Here is a 23,786-nt window from a genome sequence, read left to right as displayed (position 1 = left end):
CACAATTTTGCGGTAATAAAAAAAAAGGAAGTGCACTATGCACCTAGACAGGATGCTAAACATCTGAATATTTCAGATTTGTTACCTGTATTATGTCGTCAAAGAAATATTGAAATATCTACAAAGTCCAAATTATGACAATCGGAAAAAGTGAGTCAGCTTAAAAACGCATTGAAATGGAAAATGAAAATCTAGGAAATGTGTTAACACAAGTTGAGTAAAGTGAATAGGTTGCTGTTCTTCAGAAAGATGGTGCCTGTAGGAAACCCTTAAAAATATTTTTGCTGTGATGTTTAAAATTCTTTTTCATTTGTTGCAGGAACGCAAAAATGGGTCGCAGTGGATACACATGCGTGCGGCACGTGTTCTGCACACTGAATGTCATCATGTGGGTAAGTCACATGTTGTTTACATCAAAGTTCTATCGCTACCATATGTGGAGGCCGTGAAGTATTTAATTGCAACCAGGGCGAAACAGAAAGCATGAAAATACAGTCGGGCTGCCACATGTCAGTCAATATGAAAGCCTAAGAGACACTATATTCTAAATACATAAATTTTTAACCATATATTGTTTGCAGTGCCGGTCTGAAGAGCAGGGTAGCTCATTAAACCTGTATCTGAATGAGGTCACGCAGTAGTGCTCATTACCAGTCTGATAAATTCCTGTACTGCTATCCTGGATTGTGTCTTAAATTATCCTATATTATAAACGCGAAAATTTGTGTGTGAGTGTATTTGTATTCCTTGACGCTGAAACGGATGGACGAATTCGGAGGAAATTTGGAATGGAATAGCTTGTATCCTAAATTAACATATAAGCTAGTATATGTTACAGTCCAATACAGTTATTGATTTGAAGAATATAGTGCGAAATGTGAAACAGTAATTACCCTTACAAAAAGTTATTTACTCTTTGATTTTTGAGTTGTATTTATGAAAATGCCTTTATCGTTTAACATGCCCTACATAATACCATTCGAAGTAATGAATGCAATGCTTATACAATCCTCGAAGTGTTTGATCCGTACTTCCATACAAGCCCGTTGCATTTTAGCCGCCCCCCCTGCGGGTTCAGGGGTTAGAATAGGCCCGCGGTATTCCTGCCTGTCGTAAGAGGCGACTAAAAGGAGTCTCACATGTTTTGGCCTTATGTGATGGTCCCCTCTCGGGTTTGACCTCCATCTTTCTAAATTATTCCGAAGAGCGAGCCAATTGGGGAAGGGCGCCTTACATGGTGCACTGTATCCGTCGTGCAATTAGACCTTTAGCCGGCTTTCACGTCGTTGCAATGGTGTCCCGCTCGTTTTCGATCTTTAGGGCGGGGATTCGTCCCTGGGTGCGATTACCACGCTGCCCTCTGCAGTGTTTCTTTTAACTGCGACGACGACCTTGGACAGTTTTGCACCTAAGATCCAGCACGGTAGCCAGTGCGTTGTGGTGGGGCCGCCATGTACCCTCTTGGTTGTAGCCCCCTGACAACACAGGGATCGCTCTACTGATGCCTGCGCCGTTAACTCCCCACGTATGCCAAGGAGTAGATGCCTATCCTCCTGGGGTATCAGGACTCCCGGCAATGGCCATCCTGCCAGGTGGCCTTTGCTGTGGCTGGGTGGCGCCCGTGGGGAGGGCCCTTGGTCGGAGTAGGTGGCATCAGGGCGGATGACCCGCAATGAAGCGTGGTACATCATCTCTCGCTGGCGGCCAGCCGCCAGCAGTCTCTAAGCGTTCTCGGGCTCAATTTAATGCTCAGAAGTACGATCCGAAAACGTTCCCCTCCCTGGCCACGCCGTGGGAAGAGCGTAAGTCCCAGGATGGAGGTAACAGTTATTCGCCCCGATTCTTAGTTTGCACGAGAGCTGATGGGGAGTCTTTTCTCTCCACAAAGCCTCAGTTCTTCGTCGAGCATTTAGAGGACAAGTTTGGGGAGGTGGAGGGCTTGTCTAAAATGCGCTCTGGCTCAGTACTGATACAAACGGCATCCTCCGCCCAGTCACGCAGGTTACTTGCTTGTGACAAGTTGGGGGATGTTAACGTTACTATTACTCCACATAAGAGTTTAAATATGGTCCAGGGTGTTATTTTCCATAGGGACCTCCTTTTGCAGTCTGATGACGAGCTGCGCGCCAACCTAGAACGTAGAGGTGTTCATTTCGTCCGGCGCGTTCATCGGGGTCCGAGGGACAATCAGGTTGCTACCGGTGCCTTCATCTTGGCCTTCGAGGGTGATACGTTACCGGAAAAGGTCAAGGTGATGGTCTACCGATGTGACGTCAAGCCCTATATCCCTCCCCCGATGCGGTGCTTCAAGTGCTGGAAGTTCGGCCATATGTCTTCCCGCTGCACTTCCAGCCTCACATGTCGAGATTGCGGACGCCCATCTCATCCCGATACTCCATGTGCCCCGCCTCCCATCTGCGTCAACTGCGGGGAGCACCATTCACCTTGCTCGCCAGACTGCAGAATATTCCAGAAAGAGCGCAAAATCATGGAATATAAGACCCTGGACCGACTGACTTATACTGAGGCCAAACGGAAATACGACCGATTACATCCAGTGCGAATGACAACTTCCTACGCCGCTGCTACAACACCTGTGCTAGCCCCATCAGTTTCGCGCCTTCCGGCCGGATCGACGAGTGGTACAACTCCTCCTGCCCCCTTGCCAGTGGGGGGCTCTACCCACCGGGTTGCTCCTGTGCCACCTACCTCAGGAGCAACACCATCCCCCCCATTGGGGACGTCGGTCCCCGCTTCTAAGCCGGAGAAGTGTCCAACTTCTTCGGCTTCTCACGCTCGCAAGGGGTCCCTTGGGTCCCTCCCTTCCCAGGTTTCCACCGGCGGGAAGGCTGACGATAGCCAGTGGCGTAAGTGCCCACAATCTGCAGGTCGAAGGGCTTCCCGATCCTCCTCAGTCCCGGAGACTGAATCAGTGAAGCCCTCCCAGCCAGTTAAACCCAAGGAGCAGCGTGAGAAATCAAAGAAGAGCAGCTCTAAGCCCAAGGAACGCGCGGTGGTAGCCACCCCATCGCTACCTTCTCGCTTTGCGTCTGAGGACGAGGTGGAGATTCTGGCGTCCGCTGAGGACCTCGATCTCGCCGGTCCCTCAGACGCCGTGAATAGCACTAGCACTAGCATGGGTGCTCAATCGGAGGCAGCAGGTGACCCAGCGGCGTAATCTGCCGTCCCAGTCCCGGCACGCCTTTCTCAGCCATGGACAAAACCATCCTCCAGTGGAACTGCAGCGGTTTCTTCCACCATCTAGCTGAGCTCCGCCAACTTATAAGCCTTCACCCTTTTCTCTGCATTGCTCTGCAGGAAACTTGGTTTCCAGCAATGCGCACCCCCGCCCTCCGTGGCTATCGGGGTTATTATAAGAACCGAGCAGCTTATGAAAGGGTGTCTGGTGGCGTCTGCATCTATGTCCTTAACTCTCTTCACAGCGAGTCTGTCCCTCTACAAACAGCTTTAGAGGCTGTTGCTGTTAGGGTGTGGACGCCGCAGGCTCTTACCGTCTGCAGTCTTTACCTTCCACCGGAGGGTGATGTCGCGCAGCATGTCCTGGCTGCGCTGATAGCCCAATTGCCGCCACCTTTCTTATTACTGGGCGACTTTAACGCCCATAACCCTCTGTGGGGTGGGTCAGTGGCAACAGGTCGAGGCGCCACCGTTGAGCATTTATTGTCGCAGCTCGATCTCTCGATTTTGAATGATGGTGCCTCCACACACTTCAGTGTGGCGCATGGCACCTACTCCGCCATTGACCTTTCAATCTGTAGCCCTAGCCTCTTACCATCTGTCCACTGGAGTGTGCATGACGACCTGTGTGGTAGTGACCACTTTCCGATTTTTCTGTCACTACCACAGCGTCACTCTTCTGGGCGCCCTAGCAGATGGGCTATGAATAAGGCTGACTGGGACTTGTTCTCCTCCACTGCCGCTATTGAGCCTCTCTCAACTGATGCCATTGATGCGGTGGTTACATCGGTCACCGCCGGCATCGTCACTGCCGCCGAGTCTGCCATTCCCCGTTCTTCTGGGTCCCCTCGGCGGAGGGCTGTGCCTTGGTGGTCGCCTGAGATCGCTGAAGCGATTAAAGATCGCCGGCGGGCGCTCCAGCGTCACAAGCGACATCCCTCCATGGACCACCTTATCGCCTTCAAACGGCTGCGTGCGCGGGCCCGCCTCCTTATCCGCCAAGGCAAGGAGGAGTGCTGGGAGCGGTATGTGTCCACCATTCGACTCCATGTCACTCTATCGCAGGTCTGGGCCAAGATTCGACGGGTCTTCGGCTATCGGACCCCTGCCAGCGTCCCTGCGCTCTCACTGAATGGAGCAGTTTGTACTGACTCCGACGTCATTGCAAACAGCTTAGCAGAGCATTTTGCTATAAGTTCCGCTTCTGCGAATTACCCCCAGGCCTTCCGCTCCATTAAAGAGCGGATGGAACGTCGGAGCCTTTCTTTTCGCACCAACGCTTCTGAACCCTACAACGCTCCATTCAGTGAGTGGGAATTTCAGAGTGCCCTTGCCGCTTGCCCTGATACCGCTCCCGGGCCAGATCGCATCCACTGTCAGATGCTGAAACACCTTTCAGTGGACTGCAAGCGACGCCTCCTCGACCTTTACAACCGTCTCTGGGTCGAGGGTGAGTTTCCGTCGCAATGGCGGGAAAGTATTGTCATCCCCATTTTGAAACCTGGAACGAACCCTCTGGAGGTGGACAGCTACCGTCCCATTAGTCTCACCAACGTTCTTTGCAAGTTGCTTGAACGGATGGTGAGCCGGCGCTTAAATTGGGTGCTGGAGTCTCGGGGCCTTCTGGCTCCGTCTCAGGGTGGGTTCCGTAAAGGCCGCTCCGCCACCGACAATCTGGTGAGCCTTGAGTCGGCCATCCGTACAGCCTTTGCCCGCCGTCAGCACCTGGTCGCTGTCTTTTTCGACATGCGGAAGGCGTACGATACGACATGGCGTCATCACATCCTTTCTACACTTCATGGATGGGGTCTTCGGGGCCCTCTGCCGATCTTTATCAGAAATTTTCTGTCGTATCGTACCTTCCGCGTGCAAGTCGCGGCCTCGTATAGTTCCTCCCTCGTCCAGGAGAACGGGGTACCCCAGGGCTCTGTCCTCAGTGTCTGCCTGTTTTTAATTGCAATAAACGGTCTCGCTGCGGCAGTAGGAAATTCTGTCTCCGCTTCCCTGTATGCTGACGACTTCTGTCTTTACTATAGTTCTATTAGCATTGCAGCAGCTGAACGTCAGCTACAGGGCGCAATCCGCAAGGCGCAGTCTTGGGCTGTAGCGCGTGGTTTTCAGTTTTCGGCTGCCAAGACCCGCGTTATGCATTTCTGCCGGCGCCGAACGGTCCATCCTGAGCCGCGGCTTTATCTTGCCGACGAACTTCTTGCTGTGGTGGAGACCCACAGGTTTTTGGGTGTCCTTTTTGATGCCCGGTTGACTTGGCTGCCTCATATCCGGCAGCTTAAACAAGCGTGTTGGCGGCATCTCAACGCCCTGCGTTGTTTGAGCCACACCCGCTGGGGCGCCGACCGATCTACCCTGTTGCGGCTCTACCAGGCGTTAATCCAGTCTCGCCTGGATTATGGGTGCCTAGCTTATGGCTCAGCATCCCCATCTGCGTTGCGGGTGCTGGACCCAATTCTCCACAGCGGGATATGCCTTGCCACTGGTGCTTTCCGCACCAGCCCTGTGGACAGCGTCCTAGTGGAGGCAGGTGTACCTCCACTGCGGTTCCGACGCCAACGTTTGATGGCCGCTTATGCTGCCCATGTTTTTAGCTTGCCCGGGCATCCAAATTATCGTGTCCTGTTCCCGCAGTCAGTCGTCCATCTGCCAGACCGTCGGCCCCGGTCGGGTTGTCCGATCGCCGTACGCATCAAGGAGCTTCTCTGCGGGCTTGGGTTTTTCCCAGTTCCACCTCCTTTCTGGGCGCCTCTGCGTACACCCCCGTGGTGTGTTCCTCGCCCTTGCCTTCGGCTCGACTTGGCACAGGGCTCGAAGGACTCGGTCCCTCCAGAGGCCTTCCGCCGCCGCTTTTATTCCATCCTGGCCACGTATCAGGGCTCTGGAATTGTTTACACCAACGGTTCGATGGTTGCTGGTCGTGTCGGGTATGCGCTAACTCTAGGGGACCATTCTGAACAACGGTCCTTGGCGGCTGGCTGCAGCATTTACACTGCTGAGCTAGTCGCCATCTTTCGTGCCCTAGAGTATATCCGCTCCTGCTCAGGTGAGTCCTTCGTTATCTGTAGCGATTCCCTGAGCGGTTTACGAGCTCTCAACCAGTGTTTTCCTCGTTCTCGTCTGGTGATGGCTATCCATGAGTCCCTGCATACTCTTGCGCGTTGCGGCCGCTCGGTGGTCTTTGTGTGGACCCCCGGTCATGTCGGTATCCCGGGCAATGAACATGTTGACCGCCTGGCGAAAGAGGCCACGAGTAAACAGTCTCTGGACGTTGGCCTCCCAGAGACTGATTTGCGGGCAGTCCTCCGCCGAAAAGTTTTTGCGCTTTGGGACGCTGAATGGCGCAATCGGATCATGCCCAATAAACTCCGTGCCATCAAGGAGACGACGACTGTGTGGCGGTCATCCCTGCGAGCCAACCGCAGGGACTCTGTCGCCCTTTGTCGGCTCCGCATTGGCCACTCCCACCTGACACACAGTTATTTACTGCGCCGGGAGGACCCTCCTGTATGTCACTGCGGGGCGGCTTTGACAGTGGCCCACATTTTGTTGGCCTGCCCCCTTTTAGCTGTGGTCAGGCAGACATTTGCGCTGCCTGATACGCTCCCTGCCCTCTTATGTGATGACCCTGGTATGACTGACTTAGTTTTCCGTTTTATTCGGGCAGGGGTTTTTTATTATTTACTCTGAGTGTTTGTTCTGTTCTTTTGTGTTGATTCTGGCCATTGGCCTACGATTTTACGCTGAGTTTTTAATGTGTTCTCGGTGGTTGGCTTTTCCTTTTTATCTCTATGGTCGGCCAACCACTGTCACACTCTGTGTGATTTTAATTTGTTTCGTCTGATCTCTGTAGGAGTATTTCTTGTCCTGTGTCGTCTGACGTCTTTCCTGTTGTTCGTTTTTTATTCTCTTTGGGTGGTTTTACTTTTTTTTGGAAAAAGGGACCGATGACCGTCGCAGTCTGGTCCCTTTAATCCCCCCCAAACCAACCAACCATTTTAGCCGCTGAGGGTCTGGCCTGTCTTATTGCTTCTGAGACAGCGGCGGTGTCATTGAACTGCTGTACGGAAGAGGGATGTCTTGCTTTTCATGCAGAACGTGGCAGGATTTAAGTGAGGCTGGACCTGATTATCTGCTGATATCTGTTGGTAACAGGCACACACTTGAGGGCCGATGACCCTGTTTCACATACAAACATTACAAAATTTGCGCTACCTCGAACTAAAAATTGCTCATTTTCTTTCTTTGACTGATTATGATGTTTGTTACTGCTTCACGCTGGAACGGCTGCACGAATTTGAATGAACTTTGGAATGAAGGTAACTTAAGCCTGAATTAACTCACAGGCCAGGTTAGCTTTCACCCTGAAAAAAAAAGAAAATCCCTGTTCCCATGGGGTGGTCACGTGACTATTTCCGTGGGATGGGTAACGTGACTAAAACATCATCCTTGAAAGTTAAATATCAAATGAATTAAGTTTAGCCAAGAAATTAGTTTTTCACCTAAGTAAACGAGTGAGTTGAGTATTCTGTCACCTCGTCCTCCATGTCTCAGTATCTCCAATAGAGAACTTTTGTGATGGCGCACTGGCATTAACATTTCTTTATGAATAGCTGTTACTCAGGGGAGAGGGAAGAGCTGCTAGTTTAAACAATTATTAGTAATTCGAACATGTTAGCGTTCTTCCTGAAATTGTGGTTATTCCGTTTCCATCAAGTAATGAGTCTGAGAAACTGCCAGCAAGAATAAGCGTTCCTAGATGTTTACGCTTATGGACATTTGGTAAAGCTTTTACCAAAGGAAAAACTTCTAATAAATACTGAGGCGGCTGTTATAGTCTGTCAGCGATAACAATCAGATATGACAGGAACGAAAATAATGGCCCGAGGCACATGATTTATCCAAAACTGGAAGATTGCCCCGTCGAAATAGAAAGACTAAATTAATTATAATCCATACCAGTGCAGTATTCTCGCATGCTGTCTAGTTTCGTCTGCTTGTTAGTGGAGATATGATCATCGGATAAAACACTGTCTAAGAAACTACTTCCGAACAGCCCTTGAAGGACCAAAGGTACCGACCAACCACCGTGTCATTTTCAGCCCTTACCCGTCACCGGACACGGATGTGGAGGGGATGTGGTCAGCGCAGCGCTCTCCCGGCCGTTGTTAGTTTTCGAGACAGAAGCCGCTATTTCTCCGTCAAGTAGCTCCTAAACTTGCCTCACAAGGGCTGAATGTACCCCGCTTGCCAACAGCACCTGGCAGACCAGGACGGTCACCCATCCAAGTGCTAGACAACCCCAACAGCCCTTAACTTCGGTCCTCTAACTGGAACCACTGCCGCAAGGCCGTTGGCACAAAAAAATCAGCTGCCTCCTTAAAAGAGCGCACTGGTTGATTTGCAGTGGTGTAAATGATATTCTCTTCTCATCGATAATTTAAGTCCTGAAAGTGAAGTGTCGTGTAAGTACCAGTCCTTTGTATGGAATCAGCGTAATGGCTGGGGTCGATGTCGAGACCTGATAGTGGCAGAAAGGAGCTATCGTGTCTGGATGTGCTCATGAAGACACCGTGAATGGAGCTGTTCGATGTGTTCGTGTATCAAATCGGATTGTCCAACGTGTCTGTAATGAATGTGTCAGTAGGCTGTTTAGATTTTTATATGGGTAATGCCACATAGCGCTCTGTATGAAAATCACTGGCTGTGCTGTGTGCAGTCTGTGGCTAGTTTGCATTGTTGCCTGCCATTGTTGTCATGAACTGCTATAGCTGGATGTGAAAAGCGCGTAGCGTTGCGCAGTTGGAGGTGAGCCGCCAGCAATGGTGGATGTGGGGAGAGAGATGGCTGAGTTTTGAAAAATGTCATGATCTGCTGTATATATTATGAATATTGAGGTAAATACAGTGTATGTTCTCTATTAATATCTTTCATTTGCTAACTATCCCTATCAGTAGTTAGTGCCTTCAGTAGTTTGAATCTTTTATTTAGCTGGCAGTAGTGGCGCTCGCTGTATTGCAGTAGTTCCAGTAACGAAGATTTTTGTGAGGTAAGTGATTTGTGAAAGGTATAGGTTAAAGTTAGTCAGGGCCATTGTTTTGTAGGGATTATTGAAAGTCAGATTGCGTTGCGCTAAAAACATTGTGTGTCAGGTTAAGCACAGTCTTGCATAAGTTGTTCTAAGGGGACGTTTCAAATGTTGTAACACTAGCAGCATGAAACACGGCGTTACGAGCAGTGGTAGTAAACAGATCCTAGCCGACAGAGCCCGGAGATCGTCACGTCTTGTCAATGACAATCGATTGGGCCGGCCGGTGTGGCCGTACGGTTAATGGCGCTTCAGTCTGGAACCGCGTGACCGCTACGGTCGCAGGTTCGAATCCTGCCTCGGGCATCGATGTGTGTGATGTCCTTAGGTTAGTTAGGTTTAATTAGTTCTAAGTTCTAGGCGACTGATGACCTCAGAAGTTGAGTCGCATAGTGCTCAGAGCCATTTGAACCATTTTTGACAATCGATTACAAATCCGACAGGTATTGTTGCCGGCAACGAATGCAGGTCCACATCGACCAGTTTCCTAGCAAACGTTGGGAAGGAAACCGTATGCTATGTTCACATGGAGCCGGGTATATAGCAAAAGGCCATTGCTCACTGCTGCCCATCTTCAATAGGCCAAAAAACGCGGGAACAGTAACCGACTGCAGGCGTGTAGTGTGGCCCGACGAGTCGTGATTTTCCCTCTTTTTACATATGCAATGCGTCGAGTGCACCTTCACCCGCCTGGTATGGGAGGTGTAGCTCAGTGAGGAGGTGGTTCTGTTATGTTTTAATCCGTTTTTTCGTAACGTGACTTCCTCAGTGTTAGCAGTGCATGGAGCAGGGAGCAGGTACTAACAAAGGAAATTTGGCACAATTTAAGTAACAATCATCCATATGAATGTAAAAGAAGTAAACTTTTACAACCTTCAAACCGAACACACGCCGGCCGCGGTGGTCTAGCGGTTCTAGGCGCTCAGTCCGGAACCGCGCGACTGCTACGGTCGCAGGTTCGAATCCTGCCTCGGGCATGGATGTGTGTGATGTCCCTAGGTTAGTTAGGTTTAAGTAGTTCTAAGTTCTAGGGGACTGATGACCACAGATGTTAAGTCCCATAGTGCTCAGAGCCATTTGAACCATTTGAACCGAACACACAGAAAGAAAAAAAATCAAAATAATCTCTGTAGCAAACGCATTGGGCAATACTTGATCACTCATTCACAGCCGGCGTCTACAAATTCAGTTACGAGAAACGAGGAGCCCAATTTACGAGTTCTGCAGAGTTATACAATATATACGATTACACGAGATAACATTTAGCTGATTATTCACGATAATGAATATTCGTGCCGAAGATGATTACAGTCTAAACAATGCCCGGCACGCAATTAACCATGTAAATCACTATGCTTGTTAAAAGTTCACAAAAGAATTCATGCCAAAGGGAAACTACGCTTGCGGCCCTAAACAGAACTATAAGCTTCTGCAGAAGTAGACCTTAAAAGCAGCTTATCTAAAATAACAAGGTACGTATGTGAAAGGCGCCATTACTTTTTACTTCCCCAGAGCGAGGCCACAAGCCTTAATGGGTCTTTAGGGAATCATTCTCGTTTAACTGAGTGCAACAAGTTCAAGCTCATCGGAATCACTAGGATCCAAGAACCGGGTGGTTAAAATTAAAAGTGCAGCTACTCACGGGGCAGTTTCGGTGTAGGCTGTAGTTATCGTATGGCACCGAAACTTGGTAAAAGATACTGCGTTAATGCGCACCGATTTACGCGGAAAAAATTAGGTTCAGTTTTTTGGAATGGCTCTGAGCACTATGCGACTTAACATCTATGGTCATCAGTCCCCTAGAACTTAGAACTACTTAAACCTAACTAACCTAAGCACATCACACAACACCCAGTCATTACAAGGCAGAGAAAATCCCTGATCTCAACGGGAATCGAACCCGGGAACCCGGGCGTGGGAAGGGAGAACGCTACCGCACGACCACTAGCTGCGGACAGCTTCAGTTTTGGACACCAAGTGTAAATCTCGCGCTGTACACTTTTTGTATGACATCCACGCTGTCATTTGACAACTCATAACGTGAGTGAACAGTATGGCTATTGAGAAGGGAGACTGTGAGCTGCTAACGAAATTGTTTTATGTGAACGGCAGCATAGGGAGAAAAAATGAAATGAGTGTGTGGCATTGTTGGCCGGGAAGCCCCATCCGGGGAAGTTCAGCCGGCGAGTACAAGTCTTTTATTTCGGTCGACGCCACATTGAGCGACTTGCGTGCCGGTGATGAGGATAACACAACATCCAGCTGTGTTATCCTCCCGGCCGGGAATCGAACCCGGGCCCGCTGCATGGGAGGCAAGCACGTAACCACTCAGCTAAGCAGGCGGACAGCATAGAGAGAATATCGCCGGTTGAAAACCCGAGGAGGGGTCCGATGTCATTAAACGTCTTAAGAAGATTATAATGAAATTCGAAAACACGGGTCAGCTTGGCTTGGCATCTGGAAGACGGAGTCCTTTCCCAGTGGAAGTTATTGACGAGGTTGCTGTTGTGATCGACGACGCAGCATGTGCGCCGGGGAAGTGCTGGTGCTCGGGCAATGTGACGAGGATTGTCCATCCCATGGTCAACGGTACAGAAAGTTCTTCGGTCTATTTTACACTGGTACCTTTACAAGATCTAGACTGTGCAGCAACTGAAACCTCATGATCCGCAGCAACGTTCTGAATTTGCTCTTCGGTTTCTGGCACGGATCGACGTTGGTTACATTTGAACAGGCAATATTCTGTAGAGTGACGAGGCATATTTTACAGTATAGAGGGAAATGCGTACACAGAAATGTCGAATTTGGGGTAGTATTAAACCGCGTGTTGTGCACTAAGCGCCTTATGTGACTGTGCGGTGTGGATTCGCAAGCACCTTCATTCTCGGTCTGTTCATCTTTGAAGAAGATACACCCAGAGGGCCTGTCGCGTATACAGTGACGTCTGCACTTTATCGAGACCTTCATGAAAGATTTGCTAATCGCAGCCTTCAAATGGTTCAAATGGCTCTGAGCACTATGCGACTTAACATGTGAGGTCATCAGTCCCCTAGAACTTCGAACTACCTAAACCTAGCTAACCTAAGGACATCACACACATCCATGCCCGAGGCAGGATTCGAACCTGCGGCCGTAGCAGTGGCCCGGTTCCGGGTTGAAGAGCCTAGAACCGCTCGGTCACCGCAGCCGGCTCGCAGCCTTCCAGGAGAACGCTCTCCAGAGGTTTTCCAGATGCATGGCCTGCAAGATCACCTGATCTGAATCGATGTGACTATTGGCTATGGAGGTATCTAAAAGAACGTGTTCATCTGGGACACGTTCTGTCTCTATGTGACCTGAAGGCCAGTATCCAGGAACACGTTGCTCAGATTCTGCCGGAACTGTTGCCAGCAACTGTTGATGATGTCGTTTTACGGATGCAGCATCCTGTCTACGTCTGTGGTGCTGATATTGAATAAATAGTGTGAGCAGCGATTAATAATAAAATTGAACGTTATATCCCACTCACTTGTTTGTAGTTGGTGAACTGTTTATCACTTGCTTGTCCTTTTCTGCCCAGGTCACGCTCCTAATCCATTACATACTGAAACATTTCTGTACGCCTTTCTTGCATTCGCAGCTCCAGAGATACACCTGGTGACCAAAATTGGAAATAATTTTTAACCAGCATAAATCAGTTCCGCATTAACGCTTTAGAATATCTATCAAGTTTCGCTGTCATACGCTAATTACAGCACACTGGACCTCTGTGAGTAGCTGCAGCTTAATTATAACTGACTGGTATATTGGTGAAATCCGTGTAATGGCGTCGTTAAAAACATATGATCTTCATCAGTTGCCACGCAGCGTGCCCAACATCTACCTACATGCCTCCGGAACTCGCAACTACGGGTGTGGAACTCGCTTCGCTGTAGATTCCAGTAGACTGGCCATGCGTCACACACGGAATGATAATGCTTCACCTTAGCCATCGCCCCGTCTCACATGGAGCGAATACAGCGGCTGCAATCCGCCCAGGAACAGGCTACTGCTCCAAAGGTGAGAGTCAACACTACCATGTGACCGGACCAAGAGGCCGTCTTGCGCAGGCGCGCTCAGCGATAGGCAAGGCGCATATTGGGATGTGGACGACAAAGGCGAGGGCAAGGCGGCACCAGCTTTTGTGACTGACAGGTGAAAATTGTGGTGCAGGGCTGGGCAGGGAGGGCATGACAGTGTCCGCTTCCGCCTGCGCCGCGCGGTGTCCGGGACACAGTGTACTATTCCCGGCGGGGTCAGGGATTTTCTCTGCCTCGTGATGACTGACTGGGTGTTGTGTGGTGTCCTTAGGTTAGTTAGGTTTAGGTAGTTCTAGGGGACTGATGACCATAGATGTTAAGTCCCATAGTGCTCAGAGCCATTTGAACACAGTGTACTGCGCGTGCCTCACTGCGGGGTGGTGTCTCAGAAGAACGACAACCAAGGCGAAGGTGTTGGAAATACTGATAGATGTGAGGAAGCTACGTCTCAGACATAGCGACTGCAAAATTGGACATTTCCTCGTCAGTAAAGCACCTATGTAGTAAAGAACAACGAAAGGAAATGGAGAAACTTGGTGTTTCCAAGCCTATATAACATTCCGTTGTGCAACGTCAGCAAAGGGTAAAAGAAAGAGCAACTGAACGCAAAAAAAAAAAACTGAAGACTTAAAATGTGCCAGAGACCTACGCTACCATTTCTTCGTGTCCATCTACCAAACAACTAAAAATATGCCACCAACAATTTAACATTTCATCTACGGTAAAATATTAGAAGTGATTCCGTAAACTGAGGCATCGCTCCTGGTAATTCAGGTCTCCAACTCAGGAACTCGACCCACTTCGGGCTTCCGACGCAACAAGTGCTTCATATCCATGGTACTCGACGAAAGTCAGCGGTACGTTTTGGACACCTCTTCAGATCAGTAGACGTGCCTTCAAGTACGGCTGCTGGATCCTAAGTTCAGCTCATGAACAGTAACAATTTGCCTAATTAATTTTCCTGAGTAACATAAATAATTCTTGCTTATGTTTTTACTTTGTAAGAAATTTCGGTAAAGCTTACAGAAAGATGGCATGCTTTTCCTCATTTGCAGTTGGTTTTCGGGCTTTACATCTTTCAGGAAATATGAATTTACGCACAAGCTCTTGAACTTCGTGGAACTGACTTCGGTCTAAGCGGAAGCAGTTCGTGAACTGCTTATCAGAAAATTCTGAAACGGAAATTTGTGGTAAGAACTATGGGACGAAACTGCTGAGGTCATCGGTCCCTAGGCTTACGTACTACTTAATTTAACTAACTTACTCTAAGGACAACACACACACCCATACCCGAGGGTGGACTCGAATCTCCGAAGGGGGTAGCGGCGCGAATCGTTACAAGACGCCCTAGACCGCACGGTTCCACAGCGTGGCGGAAAACTCTGATGTCAAAGTGAATTCGCCATGAGTATTTCTCTTATATAGGCTTTTCGATTCTGATTTTTTCGTTTGAAGTGTTTTGTAATAACATCAGCATGTCTATTTCATTAGAATCCGACTCTGAACCAAGATTCACGAGTTCAGCCATGTCTTCACAAGGAAAGAAAGCAAACTGAATCTACAAGGAACAACTGCGCGACAGTGGTTGAACTGCCTTACAACACGCGCTCACAACGTGTCACCAGGTATTCACTTCGCTGCCCCGCCCAGCCCAGCCTTGCCCTTCCCTTCCCTTCCCTGCCCTGCCCTTCCCTTCGTCGGCTGTGTCACAATGTGCGCCATCCCCCACCACTGCACTTGCCGCTGGCCGGGACGCGGCGAAATCGGCGAGCAACTAATGGAGTTGCAATGTCTCTGGCGTAGCGTTTATCGATACCAACCGGTGCACAGCTCAACTTGAGCCCACTCCTTTGCCGTATTCTGAACGTTAATTAGTTTGTTTATTTCAACATCCTCGGTGTCCAAGTGTTCTTCTTCTAGGTCTGCATTATGAGTATTCTGCGAGATCCTCGTCTTTCAAGATGACAACAGTCCTGTTCACAGCTCTGCACGTGTACGATCGTCGTTTGACGAAGACTCTCGCACCCAATCATACCTCTTCTGGATCGCTAAATAATATGACTTAATCCAAAACAATATGGTGTGAAATGTCTGGGACTACTTGGGACAGCGCATAAAACGTCGCAGTCATACTTCTGTATTTTGGTTGCTCTACGCGACCTGATAGTCAGTGAGTGGCTTCAGGTGTGTACAGCTTACTTGAAGAAGCTGGTGGACTCTATGCCTCGGCTATTTGCAGCCATTATCAATGCTAGCGGCAGTATTGCACAGTATCTGCGCGGTATCTCATGGGGCGGCTAATTTTTTATCCAGTTTGCTAAGTTTGCAGCTGTTCTCCTCGAGTCACATAAATAGTTTTGAAGGGCGACTGAAAATAGTGGACAGTACTACAATTAGAATTTTCCATGAACAGAGAAGAAAAACACTGGGAAATGTATCAGGTAATCTTACTGGTACAAGTCCAATGGATTTCATTCAATGAGTGTGTTGGCCAAGGAATTGGTAGCGCTCTTCCTATCCGTCGTCCAAGGTGATGTGCAGTAAGGTATCTTTGGGAATGCACACTGAAATATGGAGGTGCACCTGAAGGCACATTGTGTTCGACGACTTGTAGTTGTATGTCAGCCATATAATCAGGCAAACTGTTGCACAAGAACTCGCATATCGCCTGTAAACACTGCGTGGAGTCATAAAAGAGTGATCGCTAATAATGCTGATACCAACAATGACAGAGCATTCTCTGCTGGTACATAACTTCATTTACTATCTGGGCTTTAAATATACTCAAACATGCTGGTTGTGGAAGCCTGTATCATATATTTTGTAAAGATTGCCTCACCCCTGCACAGTACCAAGTCTGGAAAGTTTGGTATTTTTTCTAAGCTGCAATAGGAATCGCTGACGGAATGATGTTCTCTCAGAGAAGGCTAAGTATAACGGGACTCACAAATGTCAAAAACAGCAGCACACCTATTACATCTGATACCTGGATCTAATAGTACCTAACACAGTGCAGATAGGTACGTAATTTTTCCCAAGTTATTGATGTCCACTCTGCCGGCCGGCGTGGCCGAGCGGTTCTAGGAGCTTCAGTCTGGAACCGTGCGACCGCTGCGTTCGCAGGTTCGAATCCTGCCTCGGGCATGGATGTGTGTGATGTCCTTAGGTTAGTTAGGTTTAAGTAGTTCTAGGTTCTAGGGGACTGATAACCTCAGATGTTAAGTCTCCTCGTGCTCAGAACTATTTGATGTCCACTCTAGTGATCAATAATTGTACGAGGCCCCCAAACTAGATAAAAAATCGAAGTATTTTTGGATCCAGTTTCGGAAAGGCTTAATGTATTGATACAGTACACTACCCCTTCGAAACTTTTAGCGCCGCCAGCAAGATGCTACATTTGCTCACGACTCAGGGTTTTGCGACCGGATTTTCTTCTTCTGTCTTCATTATTTCCAGCTCATGTGCGTGGTTGAACTTGTTAGCTTGGTCTGACAGCTTCATTTTGTTCTTCTCTCCCCAAAATATCTTCATGATTTCCTGTGTTGATACATGCATTTCTCTGTCCACTGTTTTTCAGTTTTTTGTTTTCCTCTGCGAATTTGTGATTTGCAACTATGATTCAAAAGATTTTGCGTTCTCTGATGGTATCTTCTGTGGTATTCATTTCTCGTGAGTCCTGCTTAACTTCTTCTAACCCAGTAGCTTTTAGCTTTTTGAAATTTAGGATATTCAGTAGTTTTTTTGTTAATCTAGTGTGGCACATTCCGTTCTACGGGTTTTGGGATAGTAACATTTTATTACATCTTCCGTTTACCAGCAAAAGCCAGCCCGCGGCTACGAACATTTTTCAACTTCGTTTTTGTGTCATCAGTCATCTGACTGGTTTGAGGGGCCCGCCATCACTTCCTCTCATGTACCAACCTCTTCATCTCATATTAATATTTACACCCAACGTAGTAATTATTATATATTGATACCGTCCCCTCTTCTTCTCAGTATTTCACACACATTTATATCCACGACGATTCTGCTGAGAACTCATTTCTCGTCATATTGCTACAAATTCTTCTTTCTTTCTTTACTACTACTACTACTACTACTACTACTACTACTACTACTACTACTACTACTTACTGTTACAAATACTACCACTGTTACTACCTCCACCCCTACCGCGAGTAGATTTGATTCACATTTCACTGCACTGCAGGACTTCATCGACAATTAATTATTACAGCAGGTTCTTTAGGACAGGTTGGAGATATGCATTGATTGTACTCAATTCATTTAAATTCATAATACCGATGATACTTTCAATTAGCCGGCCGCCGTGGTCGAGCCGTTCTAGCCGCTTCAGTCCGGAACTGTGCGGCTGCTACGGTCGCAGGTTCGAATCCTGCCTCGGGCATGGATGTGTGTGATGTCCTTAGGTTAATTAGGATTAGGTAGTTCTAAGTCTAGGGGACTGATGACCTCAGATGTTAAGTATCATAGTGCTCAGAGCCATTTGAACCATACTTTCAATTCGTAACTGTGATAACGTCCATAGCTCCTTTCCATCGATTAGAACTTCCAAAGTTTCAACAACTCAAATTCAAAACATGTGAAATATTTCTGTAATCAAAGCTTAAATTCGAGTTTCAATTAGTTCACTCTGTGACTCTCTCACATCACATTTTTCATGATTACTCCTTTAGAACACACACTTTAATTACGGAATTGATAAACGTAGATGTCACAAAATCCTTGCCTCTCTGTACTTTTCCGATTCATTACACGACTAATTTCAACGTGCACTTCGTTAGATGGCATATGCGTCAGCACCTCTGTCAGACATCTCATACAACTAAATAGTGGTGGCTCTGAGCACTATGGGACTTAACTTCTAAGGTCATCAGCCCCCTAGAACTTAGAACTACTTAGACGTAACTAAGGACATCACACACATCCATGCCCGAGGCAGAATTCGAACCTGCAACAGTAGCGGTCGCGCGGTTCCAGACTGTAGCTCCTAGAACTAAATAGTGACAGAACTATTTGTGTATTACAGACTCGTCATAACATGATGTGTCTGAGATATCTATGCACAGTCCCTGAGGCGGTTTCGGCCTCTTAGAAATAACTGCAGACACATCCGGCGAAGAATTTTTGGATTTCTTTCCTTTGTGGTATCGTCCACTGGTATATGCACATAGAAACATATAAACATGACTTTTAACTCAAATAATCTTAAAGGTATTCCATACTGTCCTTTGTTGTCATAAATAATGGTTGCAGTGGAACACTCACTCTGCAATCTGACAGCCTTTATACATATCGATGTTCTTTATTAAGACATACCATGGCGTGTTCCGTTAGGTTTGTCTGGAAACGGAGAGGTACAAATAATAGTACAGTTTTATAGATACATTTCAATAACGATATTTCTCTCTAAATATTACATGCTGAAATGTATCTTTGAAACAGTACAATCTTATGAAAGTTAGAACCCACAGGCGACGGTTTTAGGAACAAATTTAAGAAACACACTTCCTAGCAACAGTCACAAATACTTTAGAATTAAACTGAGTATTCAGCAAATGTAATTAAATTAAAATCACACAAAAATATTTTCTATTTCTCTAATAATGTAGTTTATGTCATTATTTTCTTTTAACATTGACAGTGGTATCTCTGGTGAAGAACTCTGGTCGCGACAAAGATTGACAGCTTTTAACTTTGTACTTAAATGTTATTAGGCTATTTTACATCTCCACGTACAAACTCAGTCTTCCGAAATTTTATTCCATCCAAATTCATTGTCATAAGTTATTGAATACTTGGGTAGTTATATGCCTCTCAATTAGTCGTGGGCTGAGTTATGGTGTAGGCTCCAACTGTGGCAAGCCAAATGGAGACCAAATAAGAGACACACATTCAACCCGGTATTCATCTCCTGATGATGAGAATGGTATAAATCTTCGACAGCTGTGTCGATTCAAGCGTGACTCGGCTAAAGCAGCCAGGTAATTTTATGCAATGAGTCCTCCCAGAAACACTTAGTGTACGAAGTTACCATCGACTTTGCTATTGTTTAGTTTCCTTTGCTTGTATCTCTTAAACAAGGATGAATTATAGATTTACAACGTAAGCGGAGGTATACTATCACTGGCTCATTTAAGAAGTATGATATTTTTTTTTAACATTTATGTATTTGATTGCGATGAATAATTAAAGCTGCAATGGGCCATAATTTCGTTGCTGTGTTCAGAAATTGTTTTCGCAATAAGAAAAAGAAAACGCAGTGCGCCAATTTTCCCTTTGGGTGCCCGTGCTGCGGCCGTGACTTCGCGCCAGCTGCTTATCAACAAATTAGCCGACTGACAGCACACCAAGCAAAAGCGTCGTTGAGCTCACTGCGGATAAGCTAGTCAAACAATGCTCGCCATAGAGGTAATGAAAACAGACTGACCAATACGTCGTTTAAGCACGTTTTGTGCCGACGTATGGCCGCAGGTACACTGCAAGGACATACGAGGTGAATTCAAGTTCTAAGGCCTCCGATTTTTTTCCTAACTAACTACTCACCCGAAATCGATGAAACTGGCGTTACTTCTCGACGTAATCGCCCTGCAGACGTACACATTTTTCACAACGCTGACGCCATGATTCCATGGCAGCGGCGAAGGCTTCTTTAGGAGTCTGTTTTGACAACTGGAAAATCGCTGAGGCAATAGCAGCACGGCTGGTGAATGTGCGGCCACGGAGAGTGTCTTTCTTTGTTGGAAAAAGCCAAAAGTCACTAGGAGCCAGGTCAGGTGAGTAGGGAGCATAAGGAATCACTTCAAAGTTGTTATCGCGAAGAAACTGTTGCGTAACGTTAGCTCGATGGACGGGTGCGTTGTCTTGGTGAAACAGCACACGCGCAGCCCTTCCTGGACGTTTTTGTTGCAGTGCAGGAAGGAATTTGTTCTTCAGAACATTTTCGTAGGATGCACCTGTTACCGTAGTGCCCTTTGGAACGCAATGGGTAAGGATTACGCTCTCGCTGTCCCAGAACATGGACACCATTTTTTCAGCACTGGCAGTTACCCGAAATTTTTTTGGTGGCGGTGAATCTGTGTGCTTCCATTGAGCTGACTGGCGCTTTGTTTCTGGATTGAAAAATGCATCCACGTCTCATCCATTGTCACAACCGATGAAAAGAAAGTCTGTCATGAGACATGCTGTCGTTGTGCGTCAACATTGCTTGGCAACATGCCACACGGGCAGCCATGTGGTCGTCTGTCAGCATTAGTGGCACCCACCTGGATGACACTTTTCGCATTTTCAGGTCGTCATGCAGGATTGTGTGCACAGAACCCACAGAAATGCCAACTCTGGAGGCGATCTGTTCAACAGTCATTCGGCGATCCCCCAAAACAATTCTCTCCACTTTCTCGATCATGTCGTCAGACCGGCTTGTGCGAGCCCGAGGTTGTTTCGCTTTGTTGTCACACAATGTTCTGCCTTCATTAAACTGTCGCACCCACGAACGCACTTTTGACACATCCATAAGTCCATCACCACATGTCTCCTTCAACTGTCGATGAATTTCAGTTGGTTTCACACCACGAAAATTCAGATACGAATGATTGCACGCTATTCAAGTAAGGAAAACGTCGCCATTTTAAGTATTTAAAACTGTTCTCATTCTCGCCGCTGGCGGTAAAATTCCATCTGCCGTACGGTGCTGCCATCTCTGGGACGTATTGACAATGAATGCGGCCTCATTTTAAAACAATGCGCATGTTTCTATCTCTTTCCAGTCCGGAGAAAAAAAATAGGAGGCCTTAGAACTTGAATGCACCTCGTATATTAGATGCTGCAGTGGAAATACTCGATAGGAGCTGACTCCACAATATTACCAACAATGTTTTGCGATATTTCGGGTAAAGAAGACTAAAATACATTGACAGTGATTATAGATGCGTTTGGCGTATTTTGATATAAATCTGGGAAGCTTCGAGAGGAGCCAATATCTGAGTTTTGAGTGAAGTATGGAAGGTAATCTCGTACAGATTTGCAGGTGTTGGAGTGCTTGGAAAACCGTAGTGTGACAAGCACTAAAGGTAATAATCAGTCAAATCTAGTATCAGATGTTACAAAAGAAGTGTTTTGATCACTGTGGGCTGTACTATTAAAATTTCGACAGCTCTGGTTCCTAGAAGAGCCAACGATTATGTTACTTCTTCCTAAGTATATCGCGAGAAACGACCATGAAGTTAAAATTACAGAGGCTTGAGCTCATACGGATGTTCACCAGCAATGGTTCTTCCCGCAAATCATTCGGGACTGGGACAGTAAAAATATAACACTGGTACACAAAATATCCTGCGCCACAAACCACAAGGTGCCTTACGGAGTGTAGATGTAGGTATTAAGTAGAATCAAAAACTGACTACTCATCGTACCCGTCGACGTGACTTGATTTTAATGCATTGCTCTACTGTGAGTGTTAAGATTCAAACGGCCCTAGGCACTATAGGACTTAGCATCTGAGGTCATCAGTCTCCTAGACTTAGAACTTCTTAAACCTATCTAACTTATCAACATCACACACATCCATGCCCGAGGCAGGATTCGAACCTGCAACCTTAGCAGCCGCGCGGTTCCAGACGGAAGCGCCTAGAACCGCTAGGCTACAGCGAGCGGCTGTGAGTGTATACAGAGGAATCTATCCAACAAGAATCGTTGATTCACCGAACCAACTACACCGTAACCTCTCCTATGAATACTATGCCAACGGTTTGAAACTTCATTTTCAGTTTCCTAATTGAAAAAGTTCTCGTTCTTTGCAAATATTAGTTTGTGTACTCGTTGTCTTAATATCCGTGGCGATTGATTATAGACTGTAGTTCTGTTCTTGTTGAGACTTGTGTAAGAGGGTGCAAAAATTGCTGGAAGAGAAGATGACCTCTCCACAAAAATAGCTGAGATACAGCTAAGTTGATTATCCCATTCAGGGTGCCGCATTACAATCAACAGTATCACGTACCGTCACTCTAGACGACACAGCTAAATTATTTAGCACGTAGCAATATAGAACTGTTAATACTATTGCGCAAGCTACGCAGCAATTCAAAGATTGACGTCTTTTTCAAGCTATTCAGTCCCTTCTTGAGAATAGACGATTCTGTGCGGTTTTCGATAAGCGAAAAAAGTAAGTGGAGAAGTGAACGTAACAATCCAACTCAGGGAATGTCCTGACATCGACATTATTCAATTTGTACACAAATGACCAAACAATTCTCTGTAGCATGAAGCATCTCCTCTTCGTAGATGATCTTCCTCATTGCCGCAAAGGGCAAAAAATTTTGAACTTTTGAAGAGAGAGTGACTAATAGTACTTCTCTTTAACATGTCAGTGTTACAAACAAACTGCGTTAAGGCCGAATCATTTAAAACAGAAGTATGTACACTTCACTTAAGATATAGACAGGCAAGACAGAGAGTCAAAGTATAATGTTACGGATAGTAGCTAGGACACACAGAGGTTCCTAAACAGAGGGTGCCGCAGTTAAAAGTAGCCCGCGTCCTCTTTGAATGCGAATGCAATATTTTGACGTCTGAAATAAAAAGATAAAAGAGTGGACAGTTTTATGCAACAATCGATTATTAGCATTCTTCTGTCAGCATTTTAGTTTATTTCGTTAGTAATGTTAACAGATATCACTTTGCGTAGTGGAGGCAAATGTGAAAACGGGTTCGATTAAGGAAACTCGAAAAATTTTCGGTGTAAAGTATCCAGATAGAGGATTACCAGCAAAGAGAGCAATAAAAAGCTTGTATAAAAGTTGGCGCACCTACGAATCTGTGCAAAATGTAAAACGACAATGAATTCCTTCAGGAATTCAGCACACTAGAAGTTACTGTAGACATTCGCCGAAGAGTTATTCAGAGTCCAAAGAAGTCTGAGCGTAAACTGGCCCAAAAGGCGCACGTAAGTGGAAGGAGTTACTAGCGGATAATGAAAAGTCTTAGTCTGGAATCGCGCTGCAGTTACGGTCGCAGGTTCGAATCCTGCCTCGGGCATGGATGTGTGTGATGTCCTTAGGTTAGTTACGTTTAAGTAGTTCTTAGTCTAGGGGACTGATGACCTCAGATGTTATGTCCCATAGTTCTCACAGCCATCTGAACCATTTGAAAAGTCTTAATCTGAAGCCATATTGTTTAACGGTTGTACAGCAATTACGGGAGGGTGACAGACAGAAACGTGTATGGTTTCATCATGCAGTCATGTGAATTCTGAGAGCACGAGGTACTGGGCAACGGAAAGCTCTAACACTGTTTGTCAGCAACCATTCTATGATGAAAAAATCGGCGTTTGATGCGGTGTAACAAGAACGCTCATCATTGGAAGGATATTTTTTGACGTTCCCCTCAACACGGTTGCATATATGGAACTTTTTACT

At 46.7% G+C, this 23,786-nt stretch overlaps 1 protein-coding gene across 1 annotated transcript in view; it reads left to right on the top strand.

Annotated features, from left to right (window-relative positions):
- The window catches only part of LOC126174894 (tetraspanin-9), a 530,893-nt gene that overhangs the window by 390,366 nt on the left and 116,741 nt on the right, over window positions 1-23,786 (top strand). Inside the window, exon 4 of the mRNA XM_049921317.1 lies at window positions 320-392. Within this exon, the coding sequence (XP_049777274.1) occupies window positions 330-392 (63 nt within the window). The 5' untranslated portion in view covers window positions 320-329. The remainder of the gene's footprint in view (window positions 1-319; window positions 393-23,786) is intronic.

The sequence above is a fragment of the Schistocerca cancellata genome, chromosome 3 (assembly GCF_023864275.1).
Source record: "Schistocerca cancellata isolate TAMUIC-IGC-003103 chromosome 3, iqSchCanc2.1, whole genome shotgun sequence".
NCBI classification, from domain to species: Eukaryota; Metazoa; Arthropoda; class Insecta; order Orthoptera; family Acrididae; genus Schistocerca; species Schistocerca cancellata.
Note: the sequence above shows the minus strand (reverse complement) of the source record. Positions and strands in the feature narration are given on the sequence as shown.